Source organism: Convolutriloba macropyga, chromosome 14 (assembly GCF_964194025.1).
Source record: "Convolutriloba macropyga chromosome 14, txConMacr16.3, whole genome shotgun sequence".
NCBI lineage: Eukaryota > Metazoa > Xenacoelomorpha > Acoela > Convolutidae > Convolutriloba > Convolutriloba macropyga.
The window spans coordinates 20,371,326-20,399,320 of record NC_134481.1 but is presented as its reverse complement, the minus strand read 5'-3'; the positions used below and the strand labels follow the sequence as shown (position 1 = coordinate 20,399,320).

Sequence of the window (27,995 nt, the reverse complement as noted above, 5' to 3'; positions counted from 1 at the left end):
AAATGCAGAAGCAACGCGATCTTTTTCTTCGTTACAGATTTTTAACAATGCGAAACTCATGCGTACCATTCATGCCAAATACACTTTATACTCAAAAAACCATACCTTCTTTTCGTTTAATCAATTGCGTTTCTGTTGTTTTAATTGAGCAAAATAAAACAGTGCTCTCGTATACAGAAAGGGCTCTTAGCCACGGCCATCTGTCAACAATGGTTATAAACCAACTCTCCATTCTCGAAAACTGTAAATCTTTTTCACTCTTTAAATTGTGCGCTAAACGTGCGCTTATACAGTTCGATAGCTTGTTAATGCTTTTGTTCTTATTGTAGTTTGAAAATACACGTTTTATTTTATTCACAAAAGAACAATGTCCAGAAAAGACCGAGTTCTTGGCGATGTTTTGGATCGCTATGACCGACTGATGGAGAGCTCAATTTCTTTAGATTCCTACAATCGAGACAATACCATAACGTCAGCAAAAAACAACCGCCATTCATCGGCCCGGAGACCAAGAAAACCCTCGCCTTCCGGAACAAGCACATCCAGTGCCGCAGGTTTCGAGTCTAAAGGTGCCCGGAAAGCCAGAGCCTGGGGTTCTATGGTCCGGAATGTCTCCAATAACATCAGGCAGAAACTTTTAGAATTTTGGGGTGACCAACCAATGATTTTGGGCATCTTGGATTCCGGTACAAAGTGGAGGTCGATTATGGAGGATTTGGAAACAAACTCAGCAGCCAGGGATGATTTTCTGATGCTTTTGCAAATGATGGAAGATCGTCATGCGCAAATCAGTAGCTCAAGTTTGAAGAAAATAGCCACAGAAGTAGGAGCACACCATGTTAGACGAATGTTGCAAGCTTCCGGACCCCTTGGGGGGATACCCGACGGAGGTCAAATGCCAATTGATCTAGCTCTTGGTAGTCGAGGTCCTCCAGCAGCCCCGCCAGTTCCTCCCCCGCCCATGGGAGGTGGTGGTGTTTTTGGACCACCTGAAATGGGTTTGTACATTTTTTGATTAGGTAAATTTAAGTTTATAATCCTTGGGTTGAATTTAAACAGACAAAAGAGATTATGCACATGGTAAAATAAATTTCAAAACATCCGATATTTTTTCCAGCGGTAGTAGTAAATTATTGTTTTAACATATGTTTGAAGTAGTTTTTAGTAATATTGTTCTAATTGGAAGTTTGTTCCATTTCGGATAATTTTTTTGTCCCACAAATTTTTGATTAATGTTAATTAGTCAAGTAGTTTTTTTTCGAACTCAAACAGTTCCACTCAATTAAAACACTTCGTCACGCAGTTCTTCTAGAAAAAAATTGTCTGATAATTTGAATCGTTTGAAACATGTGACTGAAAAACAACAACACCGTTAGTAGTATATCTCACAATATAAGGAAATGCAGCAATCTGTCAATTTTTTTGCATGAAGCCAGTTTTTAACCGTTAAATATTGTCACGATACATATCACTTTAAGAGCAGAGGCCCTCATAAACTTGATTATAAGCACTATAAATTAAAAGAACGATTGTGGTGTGGGGTCAGATTTTCATGTTCTGTTGAATAAAGTTTTGCGCTGCCACATGAGTTTACAGCCACATGATTTTTGTAGTTACGAAAATTTTTTCTTGTCACGTGACCAAATACAACTTTCCTTGGAGCGATTTATATTGCAAGTGCTCTCGGCAGCGTAACCCAATAATAGAAAACTCGTAAAAAACAATAGACTTTAGTGGTCTCATCGTTTTCGCTATCAAGATCCAACTAACCATTTTGATAAACTGAAAAAGAGTGCTTAAGCAAGCTCTATAGATGCTACAAAATCCATGTGATACTGGAAAAAAGAATTTTTTGTTTTTCGTTTAAAAAATAAATAATCCAAATAAGATTTCTTTAATAATATGGATCATCAATGAAAAAAACTGCATCAGCAACACATTTCCACCAGATTGAAATATGAAGGAGAACTGAAACAAAATATTTAAAGAAAAAGCTATATATTTTGTTTTTTAATTTAACTTCCCAATGAGCACATTTATAGTGCTATATGAGCGCTAAGAATACATTCTTCAATTAGTCTAATGTCAATCAATGGAAACTGATGGGTGCTAATTTAACGTGCTGATATTTTTCTGATTAAAGACAGCTTCAAATCAAAGTTTTTGATACTTTATTACAAGTAGAAGCCAAAACTAAAAGGGGGGTTTGAAGAACAGAATGTAAAAGCCATAAATAGTCATACGCCATAACTTCATAATCAATAGCTATAACTACTTATTATATATAAATTATTTATAAACAATTATTATAACTTGGGAAAAATTAAATTGGAAAATTGAGAAAACGGTTGATGCATTTCCTTCCAGACTTTTTCATAAGAATCAGATTTAATGTGGCAATAATGATGCAAATTTGACTCTTATTTTTAACTTCAAAAGCCACTATTTGTCCTCATAACTTTTAAAAACTCTTTGTGATACTTCTAACATTAAGTGTTTATGAGGAACAGATTACCAAAACCTTGAAAAGTTGAACAAAGTTTTTAAGTCCGATCAGTGTAAGGTCTTAGACGAACGCAAAAGTTTGCCCATTAACAAGACTTCAAAATCCAAATCTCAACAAAACCTTTGAATTCTCCAAAACTGTAATCTCACTACTTTTTATGAAAATCTTCTTTCTCAATTCATCAAAACGCTTACCCATAAAAACAAAATGCATAAAACATTTTATTACAATGTTCACTAAAATTTTCCATATTTCAGAAACATAATATGCATAAACATCAAATGATATGCTAAAACATAATTGATGAGGTACAAAGAATATTTTTTACTAAAGACTTCATTTCTCTTCGAATTACTACTTGTTTTTACGTAACTGATTGATTGATATTTTTTTCATTGTGATACATTAAGTTTAGTTTTTTGGTTAAACTAAACATCATAGATTACTCGTTTCAATTTATGCCGACTAAAAACTCCTTCTTTAAAATAAAATTGCTAGATAGTTTTCAACTGGTAATAGTAAAAGCAGGAATCTGTGCTTTTCAACGCACTGAAAAAAATAAAATATCCAACATCAAACTTTTCTTGAATCTTTTTGAATACAACAAGTGAGTCACTTACCCGCTCTGGTTACAGTTTTTTAAGAACCTCGGCATGGGCAGCATATTTGCTTTACTTCAAGAAAATGTTAATTTGTCGTACTTTAGAACATATGCATTGCTATTGAGAAGAAACAAATACTTTCAAATTCAGCAACAAAAGTTCAGCATTAATTTCTCCGTAATCAGCACCTAAAACTAAACTTTCAACAAATTCAGTCTATTCATCACATAGATTTAGTACATTTGGCTCAATTCTTACAAAAATTTCTGATTACTCCCGGTCGCTCCTGGACCCGGGATACCAAAAGAATGTTTGGAAAAAATTAGTAAATTAAACATTTTGGGGTAAAGTTTGATGTAATTCCTACTTTTTCCACTAGACTCACATTTGACGAGGCTAAAATGACGCGATCTTTTCTTTTGAGCCTCATGGGACAAGATTGATAAATACTTCCTTATAACTTTTAATAACTCATTGTAACATTAACTGTTCATTTCGTTGTCGAAAATATTTCGTGTAGTTTTCCGATGAATGCAACTCTACTTTCAAATGGTTAAGTGGGCAAACAATGGAAATATGATTTTAAAAAAAATTTGGCAAAAATTTAAATAAGCTCAACGGATTTACGGAAAAAAATTGTCAATGAGCTACGCCATCAAACTAACCTCAAAAATATTCTCAATTTGACCTCCATTCTGTTAACAAAACTCAACTAATATTAGGTCATTAAAATATATAAAAATTTTTTAATATATTTTGTAAATGGTGTCCTCAAACAGTTTGCTGCTCGAGGCAACCTTCTTGTCTTTCATTTCGTGAGAAACACTTTCGATTTGTCTCCGTAAGCATGAAGACTGACGTGCCATGATAACTATTACTGTAACGGCTGTTTCACAAAGAAAAATTTACACCGCCTAGTTCGTTCTGAGTGGTTAAGAAATCTGTTTGGATACTTCGTTTATGCAATTCGCTTTTGTAACTGTATATCCGCTCTGCTGTACTTACCGTTGCATTAACTAATTTAACTAACTTAGTTTTGGATTTTTCTCAATTGAACTGGGTCCACAGATCAGACAATACGGGATATCTATATGTTTACCAGTTCAATCGTTTTGATGAAACAAATCTAAGGCAAAAAAACATGCCTGAGAAGTGTTATGAAAAATTTGTTTCTAACTTAATCCTTGATGTGTGTGTTGCGATTTTCGCAGAGTACTCACGAGTTGAAGATTGGAAATCAGGACACAGAAAATTGAATTCACTGTTCGAGTCGTTTTCGATAAAAGACACAATATTAGATAGAATATTGCTCAAGTTAAATTTTGGTATCAAGACACAGTATCAATTTAACAATTATACTGCTCAAATGTTTGGTTTTGGCAAGACGCAGTAACACATTTGCTGTGCTATGTGTTACTGTGAATACTGTTTATGTGCTAGCTCGAGTTGCTAGATTGACAAGATATTGTGTGTTCTTATTTTTGTTCAGTTTGTTAACAATTTTTTGTGCTTACGTGGCATACGCGGCTGTTTCTGATTCGCTATACACAGTTTTCTTGCTAAGGGGATGGTTAATCCGGATAAAAATAGAACACAGTAATAGTTTTCGTCCTACGCATTTTTGTTATTCCTTAAGCTCAGCTCCAACATCGCCGGCCCTGTTTTCCTTCGTGAAAACATCATCGCCAGTTGGTAGTTCTGAAGCGAGCTTCACTACTGGCCTCTTGTAGTATCCATCTTTCGTTCGGATTGTCGATGATCGAATCACTCCATCGGAATCTTCAAAGGCTTCGGTTATTCGACCCATATTGTAATATCCACGTTTGTCACTGTCTTCAACTAACCACACAAGATCACCCTGCTCAAGACTTCTGTCCGTTGTGGTCTGCCATTTCTTTCGACTATTCAATGTTGGCAAGTACTCTTTGCGGAATCTGTCCCAGATGAGGTCTGCGTAAGCTTGCGTTTGTCGGAAGAGCTTTCTGTGATCCACAAATTGCTCTGTACTTGATATATACGGTAAACAAAGGTTCTTGTTGCCAAGTAGGAAATGGTTTGGAGTAATAGCTTCTAAATTGGTAGCATCAGAACTGACCGGTGTCAGGGGTCTAGCATTCAGCGTCTGTTCAACAAGACACATCGTGGTTGACAGAACATCTTCCGTGACTGATCGATTGCCCAGCACTGCGTACATTGCCTTCTTGCAACTCCTAACCAGTTTTTCCCACACTCCTCCAAAGTGTGGTGCTGCAGGTGGGTTGAACTTCCATCTGATACCTTGTTGAATCAGATGTTCTTCAATTTGCCTCTTTAACCATGCTGCTATATACTCTGCCAGTGCTTTTTCAGCTCCAACGAAGTTTGTCCCTTTATCGCTAATCATTTTGACCGGTATTCTGCCTTGGGAACGAATAAGTCCTTGTTGGTCTATGAATGGTAAAAACTGGAGGATTTTGCTGTTGTTTGGAATTTCCTTTTCAACCTTGAGAGATTTCATTTCTTCAGCAAACTGTTCATGCTGCAGAAGTCTGAAGATGCTTGCTTGTGCACCCTCTCTTTCTTCAACACTTAGTGTTTTTGTTGCCGGTGTGTGTTTTCTAAATACGCGCTGTACGTATGTCATTGTATTTACAAGTCGATTGAAATTGCTGAATCCTTCCCACTGAATCATCAGCTTCTTCTTTTTGCTGAGAAGACCATTTGGTTGTTTTGTTCGTCTGAAGCAAATGTTAAATTCACCTGTTCAGGCCATTCGTCTTCTCGTTGCTTCAACCAGACCGGCCCAGTGAGCCATTCACTTCGCTTAAATTCATCAATATTGATCGCTCGTGTCCCAATGTCAGCTGGATTGTTAATACCACTCACATGATTCCACTGTGAAACATTAGTTTTATCCAAAATCTCAGCCACTCTGTTTGCAACAAACACCTGTTGCTTACGGTGGGAGCTATGAATCCATTGCAGAACACTAGTGGAGTCTGTCCAAAAGTTACAACTGTGAATCTTCGATTCATGTTCCTTCACTATCTGTTCTTTAGGTCTCACCGCCATCAATGCTGCTTGTAGTTCCAAGCGTGGTATGGAAAGGTGTCGCATCGGTGCAACTCTGCGTTTTCCGATTACAAATGCTAAGTCTGCTGAGTATTCTTTGGGCTTTGAACGTAGGTATGCCACTGCGCACATTGTGTCTTCAGATGCGTCTGCAAACACATGAAGTTCCCATTTGTCCTTGGCTGTGCTGAAGTATCTTCTATCAATGCTGGTTTCTGCTACTTCAAGAAGCTGCGCTTTCCACTTCAGAAACTCTTCTGCTTCGTTAAGTTTCACTGAGTTCTTCCAATGTTGTCCATTTTTTGTCCAGATGCTCTTCAGGAGTCGTCTCATATGAACACTGAATGGTGCAAACAGTCCAAGAGGATCAAACACTGAAGAAACTAGAGATAAAATCTTCCTTTGGGTGATTGGGCTCTCAACTTCTTTGCATGTACGTCTATAAACCTGTAGACTATCAACGATAATCGTCCACTGAAGCTCAAGCACGGATAAACCTTCCTTGCCGGGTTCTACTTCAACCCGCTTTGTGTTGCTGATTGATCTCATGTCCTCTGGGATTGCGTTGGTTACCACGTTGCTCTTGGTGATCCACTTCTTCAGTTCAAATCCATGTTTTGAGAGAAGAGGTTGCAGTTGTTTGAAAACCTTGATTGCTTCTTCAGGTGTTTCGACTGACTTGATGAAATCGTCCATATAAAAGTTGTTTTGGATTGTTTTTGCTTCAATTGGGAACTCGTCCTCGTTATTGATGGCTACTCGCTTCAGAGCGTAGTTGGCACATGTTGGTGAACTCTTTTCTCCAAGAAATGACGTTGATACTCTTAAATTTGCACAAATTCGTTCACTGTTGGTCGCCAGAGGAATCTCAAGCAGCTTTTATCCCGTTCAGGAACTTGCACTTGCAGAAACATTGATTCAATAGTACCCTCTCGAAATCTGAATATTTTTCCAATCAATCCGTGCAACAGATCGGGTCCGGCTAATAGCTTTCTAATCTTTTGTGTTTTGCTGCAGCGTCGAAAACACGGCGAAATTTACCCCGTTTTTTGGGGTTTAGTACTGGATGGTGTGACAAATACCATTCCTTTTCGAAATTGGCTTTGACTTCCGATTTACCATGATCTTCACAAATCCCCTTTCAGCATCTGTATCAATTGACTGTTGATACAATTCTTTTAACTTTGGTTCTCGTTCGAAACTTCGTTCCAGTGGAGCTGACCAAGGGCAGAGCTGTAATTGTTAAGAAGATTGGATTCTGGTTCATTCCAGAGCATGCCCACTTCGGACCGCTCGCCTGTAAAATTTGTTATACTCTCTAGAAACTTCTGAGCTTGTTGCTCTTTCTTTGATTGACTTACAACATTTATTTTGGAAGCATATTTCTATGTCCCACCAGGATTGGATATTTTCTGCCACTTTCACATCTTATGTGGAGGCGGAATGACAAACGTTTTGACTTTTCTTGCCTGTCATGGGACCACTGACTACCCATCCTAATTCTGTTAAGACGGCGAAAGGGTCACTTCGTGTTCCAATTTTATAGTCCAATGGACGTTGAATTTCGTAGGAATCTTGTCCAAGTATGGTGCCTACTTCCATCAGGTTGAATGTTCTGTTAATGAGAACGTTCAGGTGTCTGAAGTTGTTCCGCAGTTCCTTGTAATCATATGTCATGTGTCACAACGAGATTGATGGATGTGCAAACGCTTCAATCGAATGCACCTTTGGATGTAGTCCCTTTTTTGTGATAGGAACCTTGTCTGTCCTCAAATCTTGCGTCCCATGTATGCCAGCTATGTTCAAGGTAACGTCCGTGCCTTTGGCTTGTAGTTGATACTTGACACTTTGATTGATGAATGATACTGTTGACCCACTATCAAGGAAAGCGTATTTAGTCAGCGTATTACCACCGCTCAGAACCGATACTGCAACTATTTGAAGAAAACTAGTAACTTGTTTATTCTGGCTGATTGTTGCTGCGCTTAGGTTAACTGCGTGACTACCACCGTCCATTTGGTTTTCTGAGTATAGCAGTCTGTTGTGCTTTTTCGGTACATCCATTTATACCGCACGGGTGGGCTTTACAATCTTTGATTGCATGCCCCTTCACCAGACATCCATAACATAAGCGTTCTTTTCTCGCTGCCGCATAGCGATTGGCGACATTAATTCTCTTAAATATTGGACAGTTCCATATTTTATGAGTGCCATCCGCTAGTGGACAGTTGTTGTTTTGCATTTGCTTCGTTTCGTTCGCATTCGAACTCGCACTAATATTTGACGATTTTGAGAATCGTTTTTCCTTGTTAGCGTTTGGTCGATCACCTTCTTTTCGTTCGCTCTTGGTTGATAGCATTTCTTCATGGACAAAAGCCATTCGAGCTAACCATTTTTCAAGGAGATTGAGATCGGGTCTATCTTCTTGACACTCGTCAACGAAGAAGAACCACTTTGCTTTCAAGTTTGGGGCAGTTTTTCAATTGCCACCTGCAGAGTTGAACTTGAAAGCAGGTTGCCCTCATAATTGAATTGCTTCAGTACATTAACTAGGTTGCTGACTGTTATTGAGTAATTAATTATAGCCGTTGAGTCCTGCATTCGAATTGGTTGTTGTTTGCGAAATATGTTAAACTGAGCGTCGACAATTAGGTAAGGTCGCCCAAACTTCCGTCCCAAGAGTTCCCACGCTTGAGCGTAGGACTTTCCCGAATAGCCCATACCTGATACAGCTCAGTTTGTTTTACCTGACAGCAAAGTTTTTAAGTGATTCATTTTCTCAGAGTCGCGTATATCGCGATGGTGAATCGTTGCTTTGAACATATTCGACCACTCCGGCCTTTCTAGGGGGTTTCCGTCGCACGCTCCAAACTATAATCGTGCAAGTTGGAGAATTTATGCGAGATATATTTAGCCAACCGGAAACATCTTTATTCTTCGGCGTTTTCCAGTTAAATGGTGATCTACTTCGAATACTAGGGGCTTCACTATCATCAGAATCTGATGCTTTTGCGTCAAGAGCTTCTGTTTCGAATTCCAGTTTCAGTGCATCTTCTTCTTCCAAAAGTTGAATCTCCATTTCAAGCTCTTTCCTTTTCAATTCGAATTCAATTTTCTTCAACCTCATTTTTGATGCAAAGTCTTTCTCTAAAGCCGCAAGTTTTTCTGATTTTTTTGCTCGTTTGTCAGAGGGGGCCTTTGAATCATTGCCCCTCTTTGGGATTCCATGTTCAGCAGTTCGTTGAGAAACTCTTACAACAGAATATGAGGACTTAGTGGCTGTTGGTTCTGCATTGCTTGTCAGTTTTGCGGTTTGATTCTGTTGATCCGTCATGTTTGTTTCTCCGTGAATATATGGTAACCAATCTGCGTTTAATGTTTGTAAGAAATTTAGTCGTTTGGCTTCGTAGCGTTAAAACAATTCCGGATCACGAAGAATATTTGCTCGCTTCCAAAGAAGAATGCAATAAGAGTCGTCAAGCTTCAGTATCTGTTGATAAATGGTCTTGAGTTTGCTTGATCTATCGTTGTTTCTGATTATCTCGTGGCCCTCCTGAGTTTTTTCTTCGAGTCGTTTTTTACAGTTGCTGATCTGTCTATGCAAAATGTCTTGACTCTGTGACGGAGTCACTTCGTTTGTACTTTGGGACTGCAGCTTGAATCTTTTAAGTACTTTTGTTTATTTGTTTTAGTTAAGCCTTGCCATTCAACTCCTAATGCACTTTGCCTAATTGGCTTTGGGTCGTTGAATTGCCTGTTGAGTTTTGTTTTATTCGTTGATGCCTTTGGCACTTCGCTTGTTGAGTTGGACAGCAGTTTGTATTTCACTCTCCGGGTCGGCGGACCAAATGTAACGGCTGCTCTTCTTGTGTTTCAGAAAGAAAGTTTTACACCGCCCAGTTTGTTCTAAGTGATTACAAAATCTGTTCGGATACTTCGTTTATGCAGTTCGCTTTTGTAACTGTATATCCACTCTTCTGTACTTACCGTTGCATTAACTAATTTAACTAACTTAGTTTTGGATTTTTTCTCAATTGAACTGGGTCCACAGATACGGGATCTCTATATGTTCACCAGCTCAATCGTTTTGATGAAACAAATCTAAGGCAAAAATTTCTGCCTGAGAAGTGTTATGAAAAGTTTGTTTCTAACTTAATCCATGATGTGTGTTGCAATTTTCGCAACACAGAAAATTGAATTCACTGTTCGAGTCGTTTTCGATAAAAGACACAATATTAGATAGAATATTGCTCAAGACAAATTTTGGTATCAAGACACAGAATCAAATGTTTGGTTTTGGCAAGACGCAGTAACACATTTACTGCTCAAGACTATATTATTTCAACAATTTTATTGCTGAGTTTATGTGCTAGCTCGAGTTGCTAGATTGACAAGATATTGTGTGTTCTTATTTTCATTCAATTTGTTCACAATTTTTTGTGCTTACGTGGCATACGCGGCTGTTTCTGATTCGCTATACACAGTTTTCTTGCTAAGGGGATGGGTAATCCGGATAAAAAAGAACACAGTAATAGTTTTCGTCCTACGCAATTTTGTTATTCCTTAAGCTCAGCTCCAACAATTACGCTTAAGGTTACATCATTGATTTACCAAGCTTTTACCGTCAATTCCAGTATCTTTATGTTTATTACTAGAACGTATAGGCCAAAGAACCCTAAACCATAAAATGGGTTATATTATACGAAAAACATTTTTCTGTCGACTGAGAGAACTTGCTTAATGTTTTGTTAGATTTTACCACGTTTCTGCCCAAACAGTTAAAAAATAAGTTGCATACTTAATTTAAACGCTGCATGTATACGCTTCTTTGATACGCATCTCAATCAGTTGAATCGATTGAATTACTAAGTACCTTTTTACAAGATTAAAAAACCGACAAAATTGCAACAAAACACTTTTGCTAGTTCGGATTCAAATATATGAAAAGTTTGGTACGTGGAGCTTAAAACTTAAGAAACCTTTGGTTTGTTGGCTATACTAACAGACTTTTGTTATGGAATTGAAATAAAAATTATTCTTGCGAGTCGCCTGATAAGATTTCTTTAATTCCTATGAAAAAATTTCTCTTGAAATATCTTTTTATTATCTTGATGCCCATATGGCAACAACGGACAAATTATAAAGTAAATTTATTTATCGAGCGTTGATCGCAGGTGTTTAGCATGTAAGATAGATAAATTTGTTCTTTACGTATTATTGCTGTTGCAACCAACTTTAAATTTGATCTAATTTGCTGGATAATATGTGCAATTAATTGATTGATCACTTAGCCTGATGCTTTCCTTGTTCCAAAGTCTTGCAAAGTCTTATAAATTCTGATTTTCAGTTCATACATTACAAATCACGTTTAGTAAATTTTCGTTCCTACCCCTCTTGAGGGGGAGGAACTATATACTCAAATGGGTTTTTTGTTCAGAAAATTTTGGCCGATCGAAATACTAATCGTAGAGAGTTGTGAGTGGCATCATTAGAAAGCCCGTCCAGAGCAGAATATGGAAATAAAAAGATTTTCTTAGATTTCGCTTTTTATAGGGACTTATCGTGGTTTAAATTTTGTGAATATCAGACGTAATTCAGTGATTCTTATTCACATTTTGACCAAATTTTCGTCAATTTTGACCAATTTTTCGTCAATTTTGCTGAAACATGTGAAAATTGTTATCTGTAATGTTATTGATTTTGTCTTCAAAGATAAAGGAGGGTTGCTGAATTGTTCGAGGCGAGTTTTTTGGGTAGAATTTATGCTAAATTTTTCAAAATTCAGACTTTTTAGACGAAATAAATGGCTTTTTTAGCCAACTTGCCTTAAATTTGCTAGAAAAATACACCCTAAAACTTAAACCATATCCTTCCTAAGCTCAAAAGAGACCTAGTTGTACTCCCCCTGGCTTTAAAAGTCTTCTGGAATTATAATTTTGTCAACTTTTTGCAAATTTAAACTCGATAACTATATAAAGTGCATTATTTATCTTTGAGAAATTGAAAAACTGTGAATTGAATTGATCCATTTCACACATATTTCAACAATTTAGTGTTTTTAAGACGTGCAGCATTATCTAGGCTGATCTCGATCTCAACATGGATCCGTATGATATAAATTTTTTAGATTTTAATGGGGCGCGACCGTTTTTTCAAAATACTTCCGCTATGTAAATGTTTTTTTTATGAAAATTACGGGCAAAAATCTCAAATCGAGGCTTAACTATTGACAGATGCTAATTACAATAATCGAGACTCAAGGAGATTATTTTATGATTTCAGAGTTAAGCTCATGGTTTGTAAGGCTCTGACCAACTGTTTTCGTAAGAATTTTTTGGACTTCAAGCGTTTTAGTTTCATTTTTTATGCTTTTTGTAGCCCAATGACATAGTTTCCCCAAATTACAGACCCAGTCAGCTTGCAGAAGGTTTAAAGGAACCTAGAAATTTTCTCTCAAGTGTTATCTAATGTCTGATATGACTTTGAATATATTTGATTTGGAAAAATATCTTTGAATCTTGAACTTTGCCATTGTTTTTTCTTAGTTCTCTCAACTTTGGGCGCAATATCAGTAAAAACAGACGGAAACTGAATTTCTGTGGCCTGTACTTAAATATCCCCAATGGTATTATATTCAACTAATAGTTTCATTATTTTGATACTACGCGTTTTAATTTTTCTTTTGTTTTTGATCCTAAAATTTTTTTTTTATTTATGAGTTCATTCTGTTTCCTTGTCAAATTATAACAATTTTGACACGTCCAATTTATTGGTGGCATAAGAGGGAAAAAGGAACAACGTTGAAAAAAGGCGTATCTGGATATGTTAACTGTTTTTGTTGAATAGTTTATGCTTTTTGAGCTGAGACACAGTTATCTCGCAAAATTTTGTTGGTTTTTTGCCCATGTTTCTCTGTTTTTTCGTTGTTGTAAGCCATATACCCGATTACAATAGATCTTAATTGCTTCCTCATGATGTAAAGCTCAACCTAGTTAACGATTTCAGTTCATAGTTTTCTGTTTGATGACTTTCAAATTAAATTTTAACAAAATATGTTTTTTCCTCTGCCTCTTTTTTGCTATCATTTTCGTCACGAGGTAACTCAATCTGGGTTATTAGAAGGCGCAATTAGTTTTGCTGATACAGTTCTTTTGCACTTGGTTATACGAGGTGACTGATTGCTGCGACCAGTTAGTTTAATAAAAAGTTGTCGAGATTTCTATACTGTTCAATTTTGGGTTTGTTTTTGATGTAATTTCTAAGTAGTCCTCATAAAATGAAGACGCATTATTTTTAAGAAGAATGGGAAATGACAATTCAAAGTTTTTGCAGGTGATATTTTATAGTTATAGTGCCTTGAACAGTGTCATTACTTGGTGTGTGTCATGGCTTCTTTATGTATTTGTTTTTTTTGTGGGCTCGTGACTTAATCTCATCGCATTATCCCAAATTGGCTTCGTGAAGTGTTGAAATTTAAAGGGCATTGCAGACAGGTTCCACATCTTTTCTGATGAAGTATATGTCAAATCTTTTTGTTTTGGTTTTTATCTGATGCGAGTTTGATTTTGTTACGATTCTTTTTATTATAGACATCGAGTTTTGGTCTTAAATATTGTTTGTTGTTTAATTTTATTATTGTCCTTTCTAGTAGTTCTATTAACAACAACTTTTATTGGCCCTCTAGCGTGGCATTATCGAATTTCATTGGTTGTTTATCGAACGATTTGTATGTTTTTGAAAGTTTTCTATCTATTCATCATTTGGTAGCGAATTAAGTCAAGAATGTGGATGAGCGGGGTCGGAACATTATGTGCGCACGCACATTACCGAGCCTCCTTGTTACAATATAAAACATTAAATGTGTGCAAATGGTCTGTAATTTTCTGCAAAATTATCTTTAATCTTATTCTGCAATCTTTCTGTCTTTCTTTAACATTATATAAGGGTCAGTGAAAGCTGCAGCGATTCCAATCTGACTTAAAATATTTTTTTTCCAGCGAGGCCCGTGGATATCTATAGTGATTTGAAACATGGTATTGATAAAATCCAAGACGCCAATTTCCACCTAAACATGCAAAGTCTTGCCAACGAAGCGAGAAAAACTGACGCCGAACGAACTCTATTCTCTGAACTCAGACGACGCAATGAAGACTTAAAAGACACAAGCGAGGACTTAAAAGTTGACAGAATGAAGTTGGCAAAGGAAAACGCTGAAATGAGAGAAAAAATTGACCAATTGGAATGCGATTTGAAAATAGCCAATGAGGTCGCAGATCAGCAGAGCCGGAGGGCGAGAGAAACAGAGGAAGCCACCAAACGCGAACTCGAAGCTCTCGATGCAGGAATACAGGTACGGCTGACACGATATAGGCGAGATAGCCAGTGAAAGGGAATTTGATAACCTGGCAATGTAATGCAAGATCTTGATAATTCTTGCGAAACTTGACATACCTTTCTAAAACCTTGAAAAGTTAATTATTTTAAGAATATCTTGGTAAACTTTATAAACATGGGCACACAAGACGTTTCACGACAGGCAGCTTAGACAAGTTCTGACAAGATTGCTTATTTCACAAGATTATTGTAAGTCTGACTCGAATAATTTTACGGCTGAAGGTTGACAGAAGTATATATTAATATATGCGGGCTGACAAGTATATATTGTTATATCTTTCTATCAACCCGCAGCCGTAAAATTATTCTGGTCGGACTTACAATATTCTAGAACAGATCCTTAAGAGACGACTGCTTTTATAATTCTTGGCATTGAATAATAACTATTAATTAAAACATTCAGAGACCTATCACTAAATTAACGTTTAACAATCTTTGAATATAATTTCAAAACTAATGGAAAAATTGAAATAAATAGTTCACAATCAAGAGTGCCAAAGGCAGCTGATAATAAGTCCAGAACATAAGACCAAGTGCTCAATTAGTGCTTTAACCAAGTGCTCTTTGGTCTTTCTCAGTTTCGAGGTTTCAGCACATTTGTTTGTGAGCATAAATCAAATTAACTGTTCAAACTATTAGTTTTAAAAGTTTTGACTCCCTGTTTAACGCGGTCGGCATTTCTTATTGAGCCATGACATCGATAAAACTCGTAGAGTCTGCATCATACACTCTTTCTCAGGCATGGTTTTTTAACACAATTGAACGAGCTCGAGTCTGTATCATAAAAAACTTTGGTCTTCCCACGTCTTTCATAACGTAGATGAGTAAATGTCTAGATGGTATCATATTTTGGTCTTGGTTAGTCTTTTAATGGGGAGTTTTGAACGCGTACATGAACGCACCTAATTTTTGAACGAGCTAAAGTCTGGATCCATAGTCTTTTCTGTTCTGTCTGGGTGTTTTTATACGCAAAAGTGGTCTGTATGCGTATTTTGATAAGTTATTTTGGACAAGGGCATCAATCTGGAACGATTCACATTTTTTAACACTGACAGCCTACTGAGGTCTAACATGAAAACCGCTTCATTATAGTGACCATTCTTAATATAGATTAATAAATAAATACTCAATCAGAATCGATTAAAAGTAATAGACATACGTTAGAGTAAAAATTGAGCTGCACAAAATAATCAACCTTCCATTCGTTTTATAATGTTATTACATTGCTAGTTAATGTTTGTGCATATAATTCCTTTACTTGAGGGTTTTTTACAAAAATATATTTACAGCGAAATTCTGGGAGAACGGATACAAAAATGAAAGAATCCAAAACATAATCAACCCTATATATGCAATAAATAATGGAATGATAGATACTAAAAAAATAATCTTGTCAAAGGATATCCGATGAAATTCTGCCTTATCAAAAGTTTAGTCGTCTTTTAAGATGTGAAAAAAAACTATGTCAGAAAAATTGTTTTTTTAGCCTAAAAATATCTGCTTACACAAACTGCCATTTGCAGCGCCTTAGTACTACATATAAATTGAATAAAGCTTTTTTCGATGTCATAATGATCTTCACAAGAATCTTCAATGATATATTTTGAAAGATTTTAAAAACCATCTCATAGGTTAATCAAAATTGCACTGGCGCTACAAATGTTTTTATTTTGATAATTGTTTGTAGATTAGATTTACAATTGTTCCGATACTTATTTTGGACTATTTTGTCTGGGTCTATTTTGTCTGCTTTCTTGGGACTGTTTTATCTTAGACTTTTTTGTCTGGGTGTATCGGCTGCTCTCCAATCAAAGTCAAGGAAAACTTTACACCGCCCAGCTCGTTTCAGCGGTTTCAAATCTGTCCGGATATTGTGTTTTTGCAGTTAACTTTTTGAGTTTTTGTTAATAACTAAACTTATAAATCGAATTTGCAAAATCAGCTCAGAACAGTTTGGTCAATATGACCTTGGCTAACTATAGACCAAGTTTCAATGTTGTAGCAAGTCTCCTTCACCGGGGGATCCAGAATATAACTCAATTTTGAATATTCCGATAATTCAATGACCAGTTTTTTGATTCTCAATTGGCTTCAATAACAACCAACATCAAACTCTGCTAGGCTTAGTTAAAGCCAGTAAGAGAAACTGACTTTATGCTTTGCACATAGTTTCTCTTATTTAGGAACTTCGTTCCTCGGAAAGAAGGTTTTGAGAATATCAAAGGTAATTCTTTTTTCACAAGTCAATATAAAGTTAAAACTGTACAATCACTAATATGATCTACAGAAACAAGACACAGTAACAAGTAATTTATCGCTCAAGAAAGCGTGCTTCAATACGCTCTGTATGTCAGTTTAATATAAACAAATTAACGACTGATTTTTTGATAGTTTTTCAAGATTAACTGATAGTTTTTCAAGATCTATTTATACTGCCGTTCATGTCAAAATTGCATCTCTGATTGGTTGTAGATTACTATGTTGTAAAATTTTCTGTTTACACTGAGTTTGGGATTCGGGATACCGTATACGGTGCACCGAACTCTCTGAATTGGTATGAAAATCTCAAACTTCATCGAACCTGGCTTACCAAGTTGGGTATCTCTTGCTCCATTTGAGTTAAATTCGTGTGATTGTGAACTTTTCAAGACTTGGCAATAATAGCTTAGTTAGAATTTGAGTTTCAGTTTAACTTCGTGTTTGACGATTGTGTACTAATAATAGTTGTTAAATATAAACGTTGAACAAATTGAACAAATCCGTATTTCTTCGGTAAAATGCAGCATTAAATTTCTTTCTTCATGCTAATTTAGTTTTTATGTTTGAAATGGTCTTGAAGCGCTTGCTCAGTTTGGTTATTGGTTTAGTAAGCTCAGCCACAACATCGCCGGCCCTGTATTCGATCGCGAAAACATCTTTTCCAGATAGTATTGGGGCCAGCTTCACTACTGGTCTCTTGTACACTTCGTCGTTCGTTCGAATCACACCATCAGACCCATCGATGGTCTCCGTAACTTCACCTAGATTGTAATCGCTGTCTTCTGTCAACCAAAGGAGATCGCCTTCTTTAAGGGTTTCGTTTGCCGTAGATTGGCATTTTTGCCGATTGTTCAGAGTTGGCAGATAATCTTTACGAAATCTGTCCCATATGAGATTTGCATAGGCTTGAGTTTGTCGGAAGGTTGTTCGATGATTAACAAATTTTTCGGCGCACAGTAGGTAGGGTAAACAAACTTTCCTATTGCCAAGCCAGAAGTGATTGGGGGTCACTGCTTCTAAGTCATTAACATCTGTACTGACTGGAGTCAACGGTCTTGCGTTCAGTGTCTGCTCAACAATACAAATCGTTGTTCAAAGAACGTCCTCGGTGACTGATCTGTTCCCCGACACTGCATACACTACTTTGTTGCAACTTCTCACCAACCACTCCCATACTCCGCCGAAATGAGATGCTGCGGATGGGTTGAACTTCCATCTGATTCCTCGTTGAATTAGCTGTCCTTCGATCCCTTCTTTGTTCCATGCCGCAACGTACTCTGCAAACTCGCGTTCAGCTCCAACAAAGTTTGTCCCGCTGTCACTGATGATTGTACTTGGTTTGCCTCTTCGAGCAATAAATCTCATTATTGCATTGAGACAACTATCTGTGTCCAACTTGGGTACAACTTCTTTATGCATCGCTCTCATAGTTAAACAGGTAAAAAGAAAACACCATTGCTTTTCGTTTCCTCTCCGAATCTTCACAATGAAAGGGCCAAAGTAGTCAACTCTAACATTTGTAAAGGCTGTTGAAGCATCTGACCGCTTTTCGGGTAGATCTGCCATTACTGGTGCTATCGTTTGTGCTCTGCTTTTTCTGAAGGTAACAAACCTGTTCTTGATTGATCTTAAGGTGTTTCGTTTGTCTAGGATCCACATCTTTTGCTGAACATTGTTTCCCACATGCTCAGTGCCTTCGTGTTGATTGTCCTTGTGCTCAATTCGCAAGAATAATACACCCGCATGTTGCTTCCAGTGTAGCAAAATTGGATGCTTTGCATTGAAGTCCAATTGACTTTTGCCTATTCTGCCTTTGGCTCAAATAAGTCGCTTTTCATCTAGGAATGGGTAGAATTGTATGATTTTGCTTCCTTTAGGAAATTCCTTTTCAGCTTTGAGAGATTTCATCTCTTCACCAAACCGTTCTTGCTGTAGTAGTTGGAAGATAGTTGCTTTTGATTTTTCTCTTTCTTCAATGCTGATTACGAGTGTTGCCAGTTTGTATTTGTTCAATGCTTGCTGCACGTATGCCACTGTATTTACTAGTCTGTTGAAGTTAATGAATCGTTCCCACTGAATAACAGCTTTCTTTTCTTCAGCCTGTATCATGAAGACTCATGAGGGTATATTCTCTCCATCTGATGAAAGATTGAGTTCACTTGTTCTGGCCATTCACTTTCTGGTCTTTTCAACCAGGCCTGCTCAGTGAACCACTCATTTTTCTTGAGTTCTTCAATGTTGATCGCTCTGGTGCCAATGTCCGCTGGGTTGTTGATACTGCTCAATTGTTTCAACTGTGAAGCATTAGTTGTATCTAGTATCTCAACCACTTGATTGGACACAAACACTTGTTGTTTACGATGAGAACTGTGGATCCACTGCAATACTGTAGTTGAGTCTGACCAAAAACTGCAACTATTTAACCTCATTTCATGTTCTTTGACTATCTGTTCTTTCAACCTCACTGCCATGACTGCCGCTTGCCATTCTAATCGTGGTATTGAAAGATGCCTCATCGGTGCTACTCTGCATTTTTCAATGGCAATTGCTAAGTCAGCTTAGTATTTTTTGATTGTGAACGTAGGTAGGCAACTGCGCACATCGTATCTTCAGACTCGTCAGCAAACACGTGAAGTTCGGTTTTATCCCTCTCTCTGTTGAAGTACCTTCTATCGATGCCTGTTTCAGCCACTATTGGAAGTAGTTCTATCCGTCTCAGGATTTCTGCTTGGTCACCAAGCTCCAATTTTTTGTCCATATGTCCAGATGCCTTTCAGAAGTCGTCTCATGTGAACACTGAACGGAGCAAACAATCCGATCGGGTCGAATACTGAAGATACCAATGACAAAATCTTCATCTGGGTTATAGGTGCCTCAACTTCCTAGTTTTTACCTCTGCATACCTGAAAACTGTCATCAATAACGGTCCATTGCAGTCCTAGCACTGAGGATCCCTACGTATTGGGTTCCACTTCGACTTGTTACGTGTTGCTGATTAACTTCAAGTCATCTGGGATTGCTTCAGTAACTGCATCGTTGTTGCTTATTCACTTCTTCAGTTCAAATTCATGTTGTGAGAGAAGAGGTTGTAGTTGATTGAAGACATCAATTGCCTCTTCAGGGTTTTCTACTGATTTGATGAAATCGTCCATGTAGAAGTTGTTTTGTATTGCCTTTGCTGCAATTGGATACATTTCTTCGTTGTCACGTCCCACTCGCTTGAGAGCATAGTTTGAACAAACTGGAGAACTCTTAGCTCCAAATACGTGACGCTGATATTCGTATATCTAAACAGGTTTGTTAGTTCTTTAACGCCATAAGAACCTGAAGCAACTTCTATCCTGTTCGGTAATTTGCACTTGTAGAAACATCGATTCGATGTCAGCTGTTAGGGCTATTGTTCCTTCTTGGAATCTGAATATTGTTCCAATCAACCCATGCAGCAGATCAAGCCCTGCCAGTAGCTTATCTTTTAGGCATACTTCTTTGTACTTTGATGCGGCATTGCAAACACGTCTTGCTTTGCCAGGCTTGTTCGGATTGATTGGAACAAAATTCAGATTCCAAGAAGGACCAATAGCCCTGGATGGTGTAGCAAATACTATTCTTTCCCGAGGGTGCCCTTCACTTCGGATTCGTCCAAAATCTTTACTAATCTTTTTTTACATCTGTATCTATTGAATGTTGATACAAACTCTTCAGGTTTGGGTCCCTTTGAAATCTTCACTCCAGTGAGTAAAGCTGACCCAAGGCTGAGCTGTAGTTGTTCGGTTGGTTTGGTTCACTCCACAGCATTACCACTACGTACCGATCGCCTGTGAACTTTGTCGTACTCTCTAGCATCCTTTGTGCCAGCAGTTCCATCTTTGACAGACTGACGACGATGATTTTGGAAGCATAAGTTTTTATGTCCCACCAGATTTGGGTATTCACAGCCACTTTCACATCTTCAGTGAAGGCAAAATGACAAACATTTTGTCTTCTCTTTCCCGTCATGGGTCTACTGACTACTCTGTCCCATCCTAGCTCTGTTAAAACGGCGAAAGGTTCACTTCTTGTTCCTATCTTGTAGTCCAATGGGCGTTGTAGCTCATAGGTATCTTGAACAAGGATGATGCCAACTTCCATCAAGTTGAAGGTTTTGTTGGGTAGAACACTCAAGTGATTGAAGCTTTGCTTCAATTTGTTGTAGTTGTAGTTTGCGTTCCCCGAGGAGATTGACGGGCGTGCAAACGCTGCGATTGATTGCACCTTTGAATGTAGACCCTTTGTTTTTAGAGGAACCTTTCCTGTCTGCAGATCCTTTGTTCCGTGTATACCAGCTCTGTTGAGCGTCACATCGGTGCCTTGGGCTCATAATTTCTCTTGCACACTTTGATCGGTGAATTAAACCGTTGATCCACTCTCGAGGAAAGCATATGTGTTCAGCCTGTTGCTACCGCTCTGTATTGAGACAGGAACTATCTTAAGAAAGCTAGTAAATTCGTTACTCTGATTGATTGTTGCTGCGCTTACGTTGACTCCCTGATTGCCCTCGTCCCGTTGGTTTTTTGGGTGTAGCAATCGATTGTTCTTCTGGATGCATCCATTGATACTTCACGCATTGACATTACAATATTCGATTGCATGTCCTTTGCCTAGACCTCCGTAATATAAGCGTTGCTTTCTCACTGATGCGTACCGATCATTCACACTCATGTTCCTGAGTAGTGGACAATTCCATATTTTATGAGTGCCATCAGCTATCGGACAGTGATCAATTTGCGTTTGCTTCGTTTCTTTCACGTTCGAACTTGCACTGAAGTTCGATTTTTTTGAGAACAGATTGTCTCTATTTGTGCTTCTTTGGTCTTCTTCTCTTCGCTCTCCCTTGAGAGCTGAAAACCCTTCGTGCACGAATGCTATCTTAGATAGCAACATTTCAAATATAATCAGATCAGGCCAATCTTCATCTTTATCATCATCGTGGAACCACCACTTCTCTTTGAGAACTTGGGGTAGGTTATCTACTGCCATATACAGTGTCGAGCTTGATTGCAGATCACCAATCTGCTAGTAATCTTTAGCACATTCACAAAGTTTGAAACAAAAATTGAGAAACTGTTCAGAACTGTTGAGTCGTGAGGTTTCACCTGACTTGCTTTGCGAAGACTCTCCAGTTGTGCATCAATGATCACACGAGGCCTTCCAAACTTCCTATCCAGAATGCTCCATTCAGCACCATAGACCTGCCCAGAAGAGCCCATTCCAGAGACTACTGACCTTGCTTTGCCTGTCAGTAGAGCCCTCAGATGGCTCATCTTCTCTGAGTCTGGGATTGGTTGTTGATCCACTGTAACAATGAACATACTAGACCACTCCGGCCATTCGAGAGGGTTTCCGTCGAAGTTGTTCAGCTTCAGCTTTGGTAGGTTACTGCAACCTGCGTACCCACTGTTGTATCGTAGTAGACCCGCTCTGGGGGAAATGTCCCGGTATTCAGCACTTGAGGAACGTTCTCATCAACTGCGATATCGTGAGGAGTGACTCTGCCTGTTCACTTCGGGGGTTTTTTCGAAGCGAGCTGTTCATCGTTCTGGTGTTAGCAGGTTGTCGATCCTACTGGCCTACTCTGAGACATCTCTCTTCTTTAGGGTCCAGTTGAAGGGTGACTTGTCTTGAGCACTAGTTGATTGTAAACGGGCATCACCATTCTCTAATTCTGTTCTCTTCACTTTGCGCTCTAGCTCACGCTTTTCCTCCAGTAGTTGGTGCTTGGTTTCAGGTTCCTTCATTTGCATTTCCAGCTCTAGCCTCCTCCGCTTGAACCACGCCTGTTCTAGTCGCATATTGGTTTCAAATTCAACATCTAATTTCTTCATCCTTTTCTCGCGCCTTTGCTTTGCTGAAGATGTTTCGAAACATTCTCCGTCTCTTAGCCACTTGCTCTTGCTCCATTTTGCACTGTTTGAGCAACTGGTTTGTTCGTTTGGTAGTTCTTGTTGCTCTGGCTGTCTTTCAATGCTTGAGTTGTGTTGCTTTGCTGCTCTGCATTCATTGCTGGTTGCGTGCCTTTGCTGTTTTATGCAAGCCAATGATAGTCCAAACTTGCTTTTCACTTCCTTGCTTCTTTCAGATGTTCCTCAACGAAATTCGGTTGGTAGGGCACAAGCTTTTTTGACGCTGCAGTTGCTTGGGTATTCTAGAAATTGAACAGTCTGTTGGTAGGGGACCTTTAGTTTTTCGGGTCGATCTGAAACTTCAATTATTTTGTAGCCAATCCCTGTTTTAGTGTTCACTTCTTCCATTAACTCTTGAAGCTTTTTGTCGTATCTGTGAGCTGCTGATTAAAACTCCTCTCTGCTGGTTACTGCTGGTTATGGTTAGGTTGCCTGAATGCTGTTTGCTTTTGTTTTGCTGATTTCCTTTGAGCAGGGATCGCAATTCAATTTCTTTATTGAATTGCACTCTTCTGTTCGCCTCACTGGCCTGTTCCTGTTCACTTTCTGAGAGACTGAGTTGTCTGTTGGGTAGTTGTTTTTGCTCTCGTTGTTGTTCACTGCTTGAGTTGTGTTGCTTTGCTCTGCATTCATTGCTGGTTGCGTGCCTTTGCTTATATATGCAAGCCAATTATAGTCCAAATTTGCTTTGCACTTTCTTGCTTCTTTCAGATGTCCTTCAACGAAATTAGTTTGATAGGGCACAAGCTTTTTTGACGCTGCAGTGGCTTGGGTATTCTAGAAAGTGAACAGTGTCTCTAGAAACTGAACAGTCTGTTGATAGAGGATCTTTAGTTTGTGGGGTCGATCTGAATCTTCAATTATTTTGTAGCCAATCCCTGTTTTAGTGTTAACTTCTTCCAGTAAATCTTGTAGATTCCTGTCGTACCTTTGAACTATTGATTGAAGATCCTCATCTCTGCGGATTGTGCTTGGATTGCCTTGTTGCTGTTTGCTTTTGCTTTGCTTGTTCATTTTAAGCGAGGTCAACTCTTCAACGTGTTTTGTGAATTGCACTCGCACGTTTCACTCTGCCTCAATGGCGTTGCGCTCTTGATTTGTTTGATTCTCTTGAGGTGGTGCCTTCGGCACTCTCTTAATCAGATTGGACAGCAATTTGCCTTCCACTGTCCGGGTCGGCGGACCAAATGTAACGGCTGCTCTCCTATCAAAGTCAAGGAAAACTTTACACAGCCCAGTTCGTTTCAGCGATTTCAATTCTGTCCGGACATTGTGTTATTGCAGTTAACATTTGTGAACTGTATTATCCGCTATACTGTAGATTACCGTTGCAATACTTGATACTCAATTCCTCTTTATAACTAATTGCTCAGCTTTGCTATATAACAAACTTGTTTCTCTCAGAATAACAAAATAATTCAAATTGGGACAATCAAGTTTTTCTTCAGTTTTGGTTAATAACTCAATTTATAATTTGAAATAGCAAAATCAGCTCAAAAAGAGTTGGTCACTATTCCTTGGTCTAACTATAGACCAAGCTTCAATGTTCTAGCTAGTCTCCTCCACCGGGGAGACCTCAGAAAACAACTCAATATTGAACATTCCGATAATTCAATCACCAATTTTTTGATTTTCAATTGGCTTCAATAACTACCAATATCAAACTATGATAGGCTTCGTTAAAACCAGTAAGAGAAACTGACTTTATGCTTTGCACAAAATTTCTCTTACTTAGGAACTTCGTTCCTCACAAAGAAGGTTTCAGAATATCAAAGTTAATTCTCTTTTCACAAGTCAAAGTAAAACTGTACAATCACTAATTTGATCTGCATAAACAAGACACAGCAACAATTAATTTACCGCTCAAGAAAGCGTGCTTCAATACGCACTGTATGTCAATTTAATATAACCAAATTAAAGAATTTCAACTGATTTTTGGTAGTTTTTCAAGCTCTATTCATACTGCCGTTCAAGTCAAAATTGCATCTCTGATTGGTTGCAGATTACTATGTCGTAACTTCTCTGAACACACTGAGGTTGAGGTTCGGTATACAGTATACGGTGTCCCACACTCTCTGAATTGGTATGAAATTTGCAAAATTCAACGAATCTGGCTTACCAAGTTGGGTATCTCTTGCTCCGTTTGAGATAAATTCGAGTGATTGTGAACACTTGAATACGTGGCAATAAAAGCGTAGTTCAAGTTTGAGTTGCAGTTTCATGCATGACGATTGTGCTCTAATAATAGTTGATAAATATAAATGTTGAACAAAGTGAACAAATCTGTATGGCTTCGGTAAAATGCAGCATTAAATTTCGTTCTTCATGCTATTGTAGCTTTAATGCTTGAAATGACCTTGAGGCGCTTATTCATTTTGGTTATTGGTTTTATAAGCTCAGCCACAACACTGGGAATATTCTGCAATTTGGGACTGTTTTGTCTGGGACTATTTCGTCTGGGACAGTTTTGTCCGGACACGGTTTTCATTGCTATGCTAGTTGCAAAAACCACTTTTGTCGATAACTCAACAAAATGTGGACAAGTCTTTGATGGACAAAATGAGAAGAAGGAGAGCCTCTGATTAGATTTTGAGCAAAAATTAAATTTTGTGCTCATACAGTTGTCTGATAAATTCTTTGACAATAACTTTTTTAATGCTTCGAGTTTGTTTGATAAGTTCTCACAAGTTTCTAGAAGTCTTGATTGTTATCTCATAGGATCTTATACAATAGTAATACGGTAACTGAATTTTTATCTTTTAAGAACTGATAATTGTTTCATCAAATCTTGCACGATAAACATTTACCTAACGATGAACTATTAAGAAGATGAACTCTGTTGCTTAATTAAGAACTGTTAAGATCTTACCCAAAATATGTTCATAGTATTTTTTGCAAGATAATACTGAAACTGTTAACATAATCGAATTGTCTCATTTGGATATATCGGAATTCGTTTTTAATTAGCTCTTAAACGGTTTATCGCTCGCATTTTCCTTACGTCTCACACACACGAGCAACATTTTTATTACCTTTTATGATAATAATACCTCAAAGATAAAACCGCGATCTGAAAAGCTCCGTCTCGCGTATTAAGTTTGCAAAACCGAATGGTCTTACTAATCCGAGTGTAAATTTCTAATCCTAGTGTGAAATCTAAATTTCTTTGCCTTTAAATGTGGCAATCGATCCTGGTAACGTTTCGTAAGAAAACAAATAACAATTGATATTACTGGGCTGATAATAGCTATCACAGAGTATCTATGACTGGGTAGATTTTTTCTTCACGCTTACAGGGAAAAAGTTCAAATAGAATGGCATTAGGTAAATTGTCATGACACCATTTTTCATCTGTTGCGTAGGAACTGGAAACCAAATTGTCGGATACTTCAAAGAGAAGTGCGGTGCTTTCGGAGGAAAAAGAATCGTACAAAGCGCATAATGATGCACTGCTGAAGGAAGTAGAAAGACAGGATAAAGTGATTCGCAGAATGGGCAGACAAATCGATTCATACACAACAATCAGTTCAGACTTTGGTCACATGGTGGAACCCATGTTCAAACTGGTGCGGGGCTTAAAGGTAATAATAAGAAGAACTCTCACAATTCCGTCAATAGGAACATGCCTTGAACCTGTTACTGTTTGGTAACGTTTGATTGCACACCAAGCACAAGATCTTGATTTTAAGCTGAGTTGCGTTTACAGTTTATCCATAAAATCCCTCCAATCGTAACATCTTGGCAAGCAGAAAAAGATCAAAGCAGCGCTTAACCATATTTTCTGTGTAATTAGAGAAAAAAGGATGAAATCTTGTTTAAAATTTCAGAAATTTACGCCTTCTTTCATGCTTAAGGGCGTAAATCAAACTTTTTGTGGAAAAAACAACGCTGAAGGGAGCACAAATTGTTTTCCGCTAAAAATACTGGACAAAAATGCGATCATTTCTGTTTTTTGGGGACAAACTGTCGAGCGATGATCCTAAATAAACCTCTAGTTTCTTGGGAAGAGATAGTCGGCAATAACTTGAAAACATTTCTTCAGAATGTATTATAATTCAATCCAAATTCTTCACAAAATTCGTTTTAGGAGCGACTAGACGAGTATGACGTAATGAGAGAGCGATTATGCAACAACATCCAAGACATCCGAGACGACAAAGAGTACGCATACAGAGTGGGTGACTTAGTCGTAGAAATGACGACGTCCCGGCTGTGGAGAATCATGGAGCAGTACACAGACAATAACGGCCGCCTCCATTCTCATATTGAAGACTTACAAGACATGACGAGACATATGGACAAAGCAATGGAGGGTTTGAAAGATGACGTCAGGCATGAAAACATGAACTAGTTATAATCACTGCAGGAGTTGAAAACTATGAAGTATGATTACTGTTTAGTGCACTTTTTCTATGCTTCCACTAATGCATGCCATAATTTTCATCAATTTCCCAACGCAATTTGTTTTTTAATGATTTAATGATCAAAAGTGATCACCCCCTATCTAACTACTTAGTATACAAAAAACATATAAAAAATACCCTGAACGGCAGGCACCAATTTTTAAGATGAAGCGTTATGAACAACTAGGTTCAATAACAAAATAGATTTTAAGCACGTTTTGTTTTAACAAATCACATTTTCCAATCGCGAAAGCGGTGATTTATTGGTGAGTTCAGGCACATTCAAAATGCACCCAGGTTGAGGTACAAGACTGATAGTTGGTATGTTTAGACCATCCAAGACGAAAAGTACTTATATCCTGATTTTGTTTCGTTCAAAAATAATTGTGAGCTGTTCTTCCGTTCAAAAAAGCCATGGAGTCATTGAACGTTAACCCAACTTAGTATGCAAGGTCCTTGTGTGGGCAGAATAAAAAAGAATGTGTATTCTAGCTTGCTTGGGAGAAAGTTAGTTTTTCAAATGGAAAAAAGTTTATAATACTTTTTTGGACTTAGTGATTTTTCAATTGGCGAAGGAGTTGTTTAAGTTGAACCAAACTTTGTTTGGATCATACCTGGTGTAAGTGCAGTACTTATCTTTAAGATTTTATGGTCTTGCATGTAAAAGAAAAATGTCAATCGAGTCAAGTATAGATAAAAAAATTATCGATTTTTACATAAAGATTCCCTATATATGTGGAGTTTAAAACACTACAAATTTTTGGCAAAGCTTATCTACGAAAATTGTTAGCTACGTTGTTGTTTTCGATCGCTTAAAAAGTTTGTGGGCGAATATCAGGTC

The 27,995-nt window shown here is 37.8% G+C and overlaps 1 protein-coding gene across 1 annotated transcript; it reads left to right on the top strand.

Annotated features, from left to right (window-relative positions):
- The first annotated feature begins 263 nt into the window (after positions 1-263).
- Positions 264-27,211, top strand: LOC142353666 (uncharacterized). Its single transcript, XM_075405969.1, has 4 exons — positions 264-998; positions 14,157-14,509; positions 26,114-26,332; positions 26,839-27,211. The coding sequence occupies exons 1-4, from the start codon at positions 368-370 to the stop codon at positions 27,100-27,102; spliced, it is 1,467 nt and encodes a 488-aa protein (XP_075262084.1). The 5' UTR covers positions 264-367; the 3' UTR covers positions 27,103-27,211.
- The last annotated feature ends 784 nt before the right edge of the window (positions 27,212-27,995 follow it).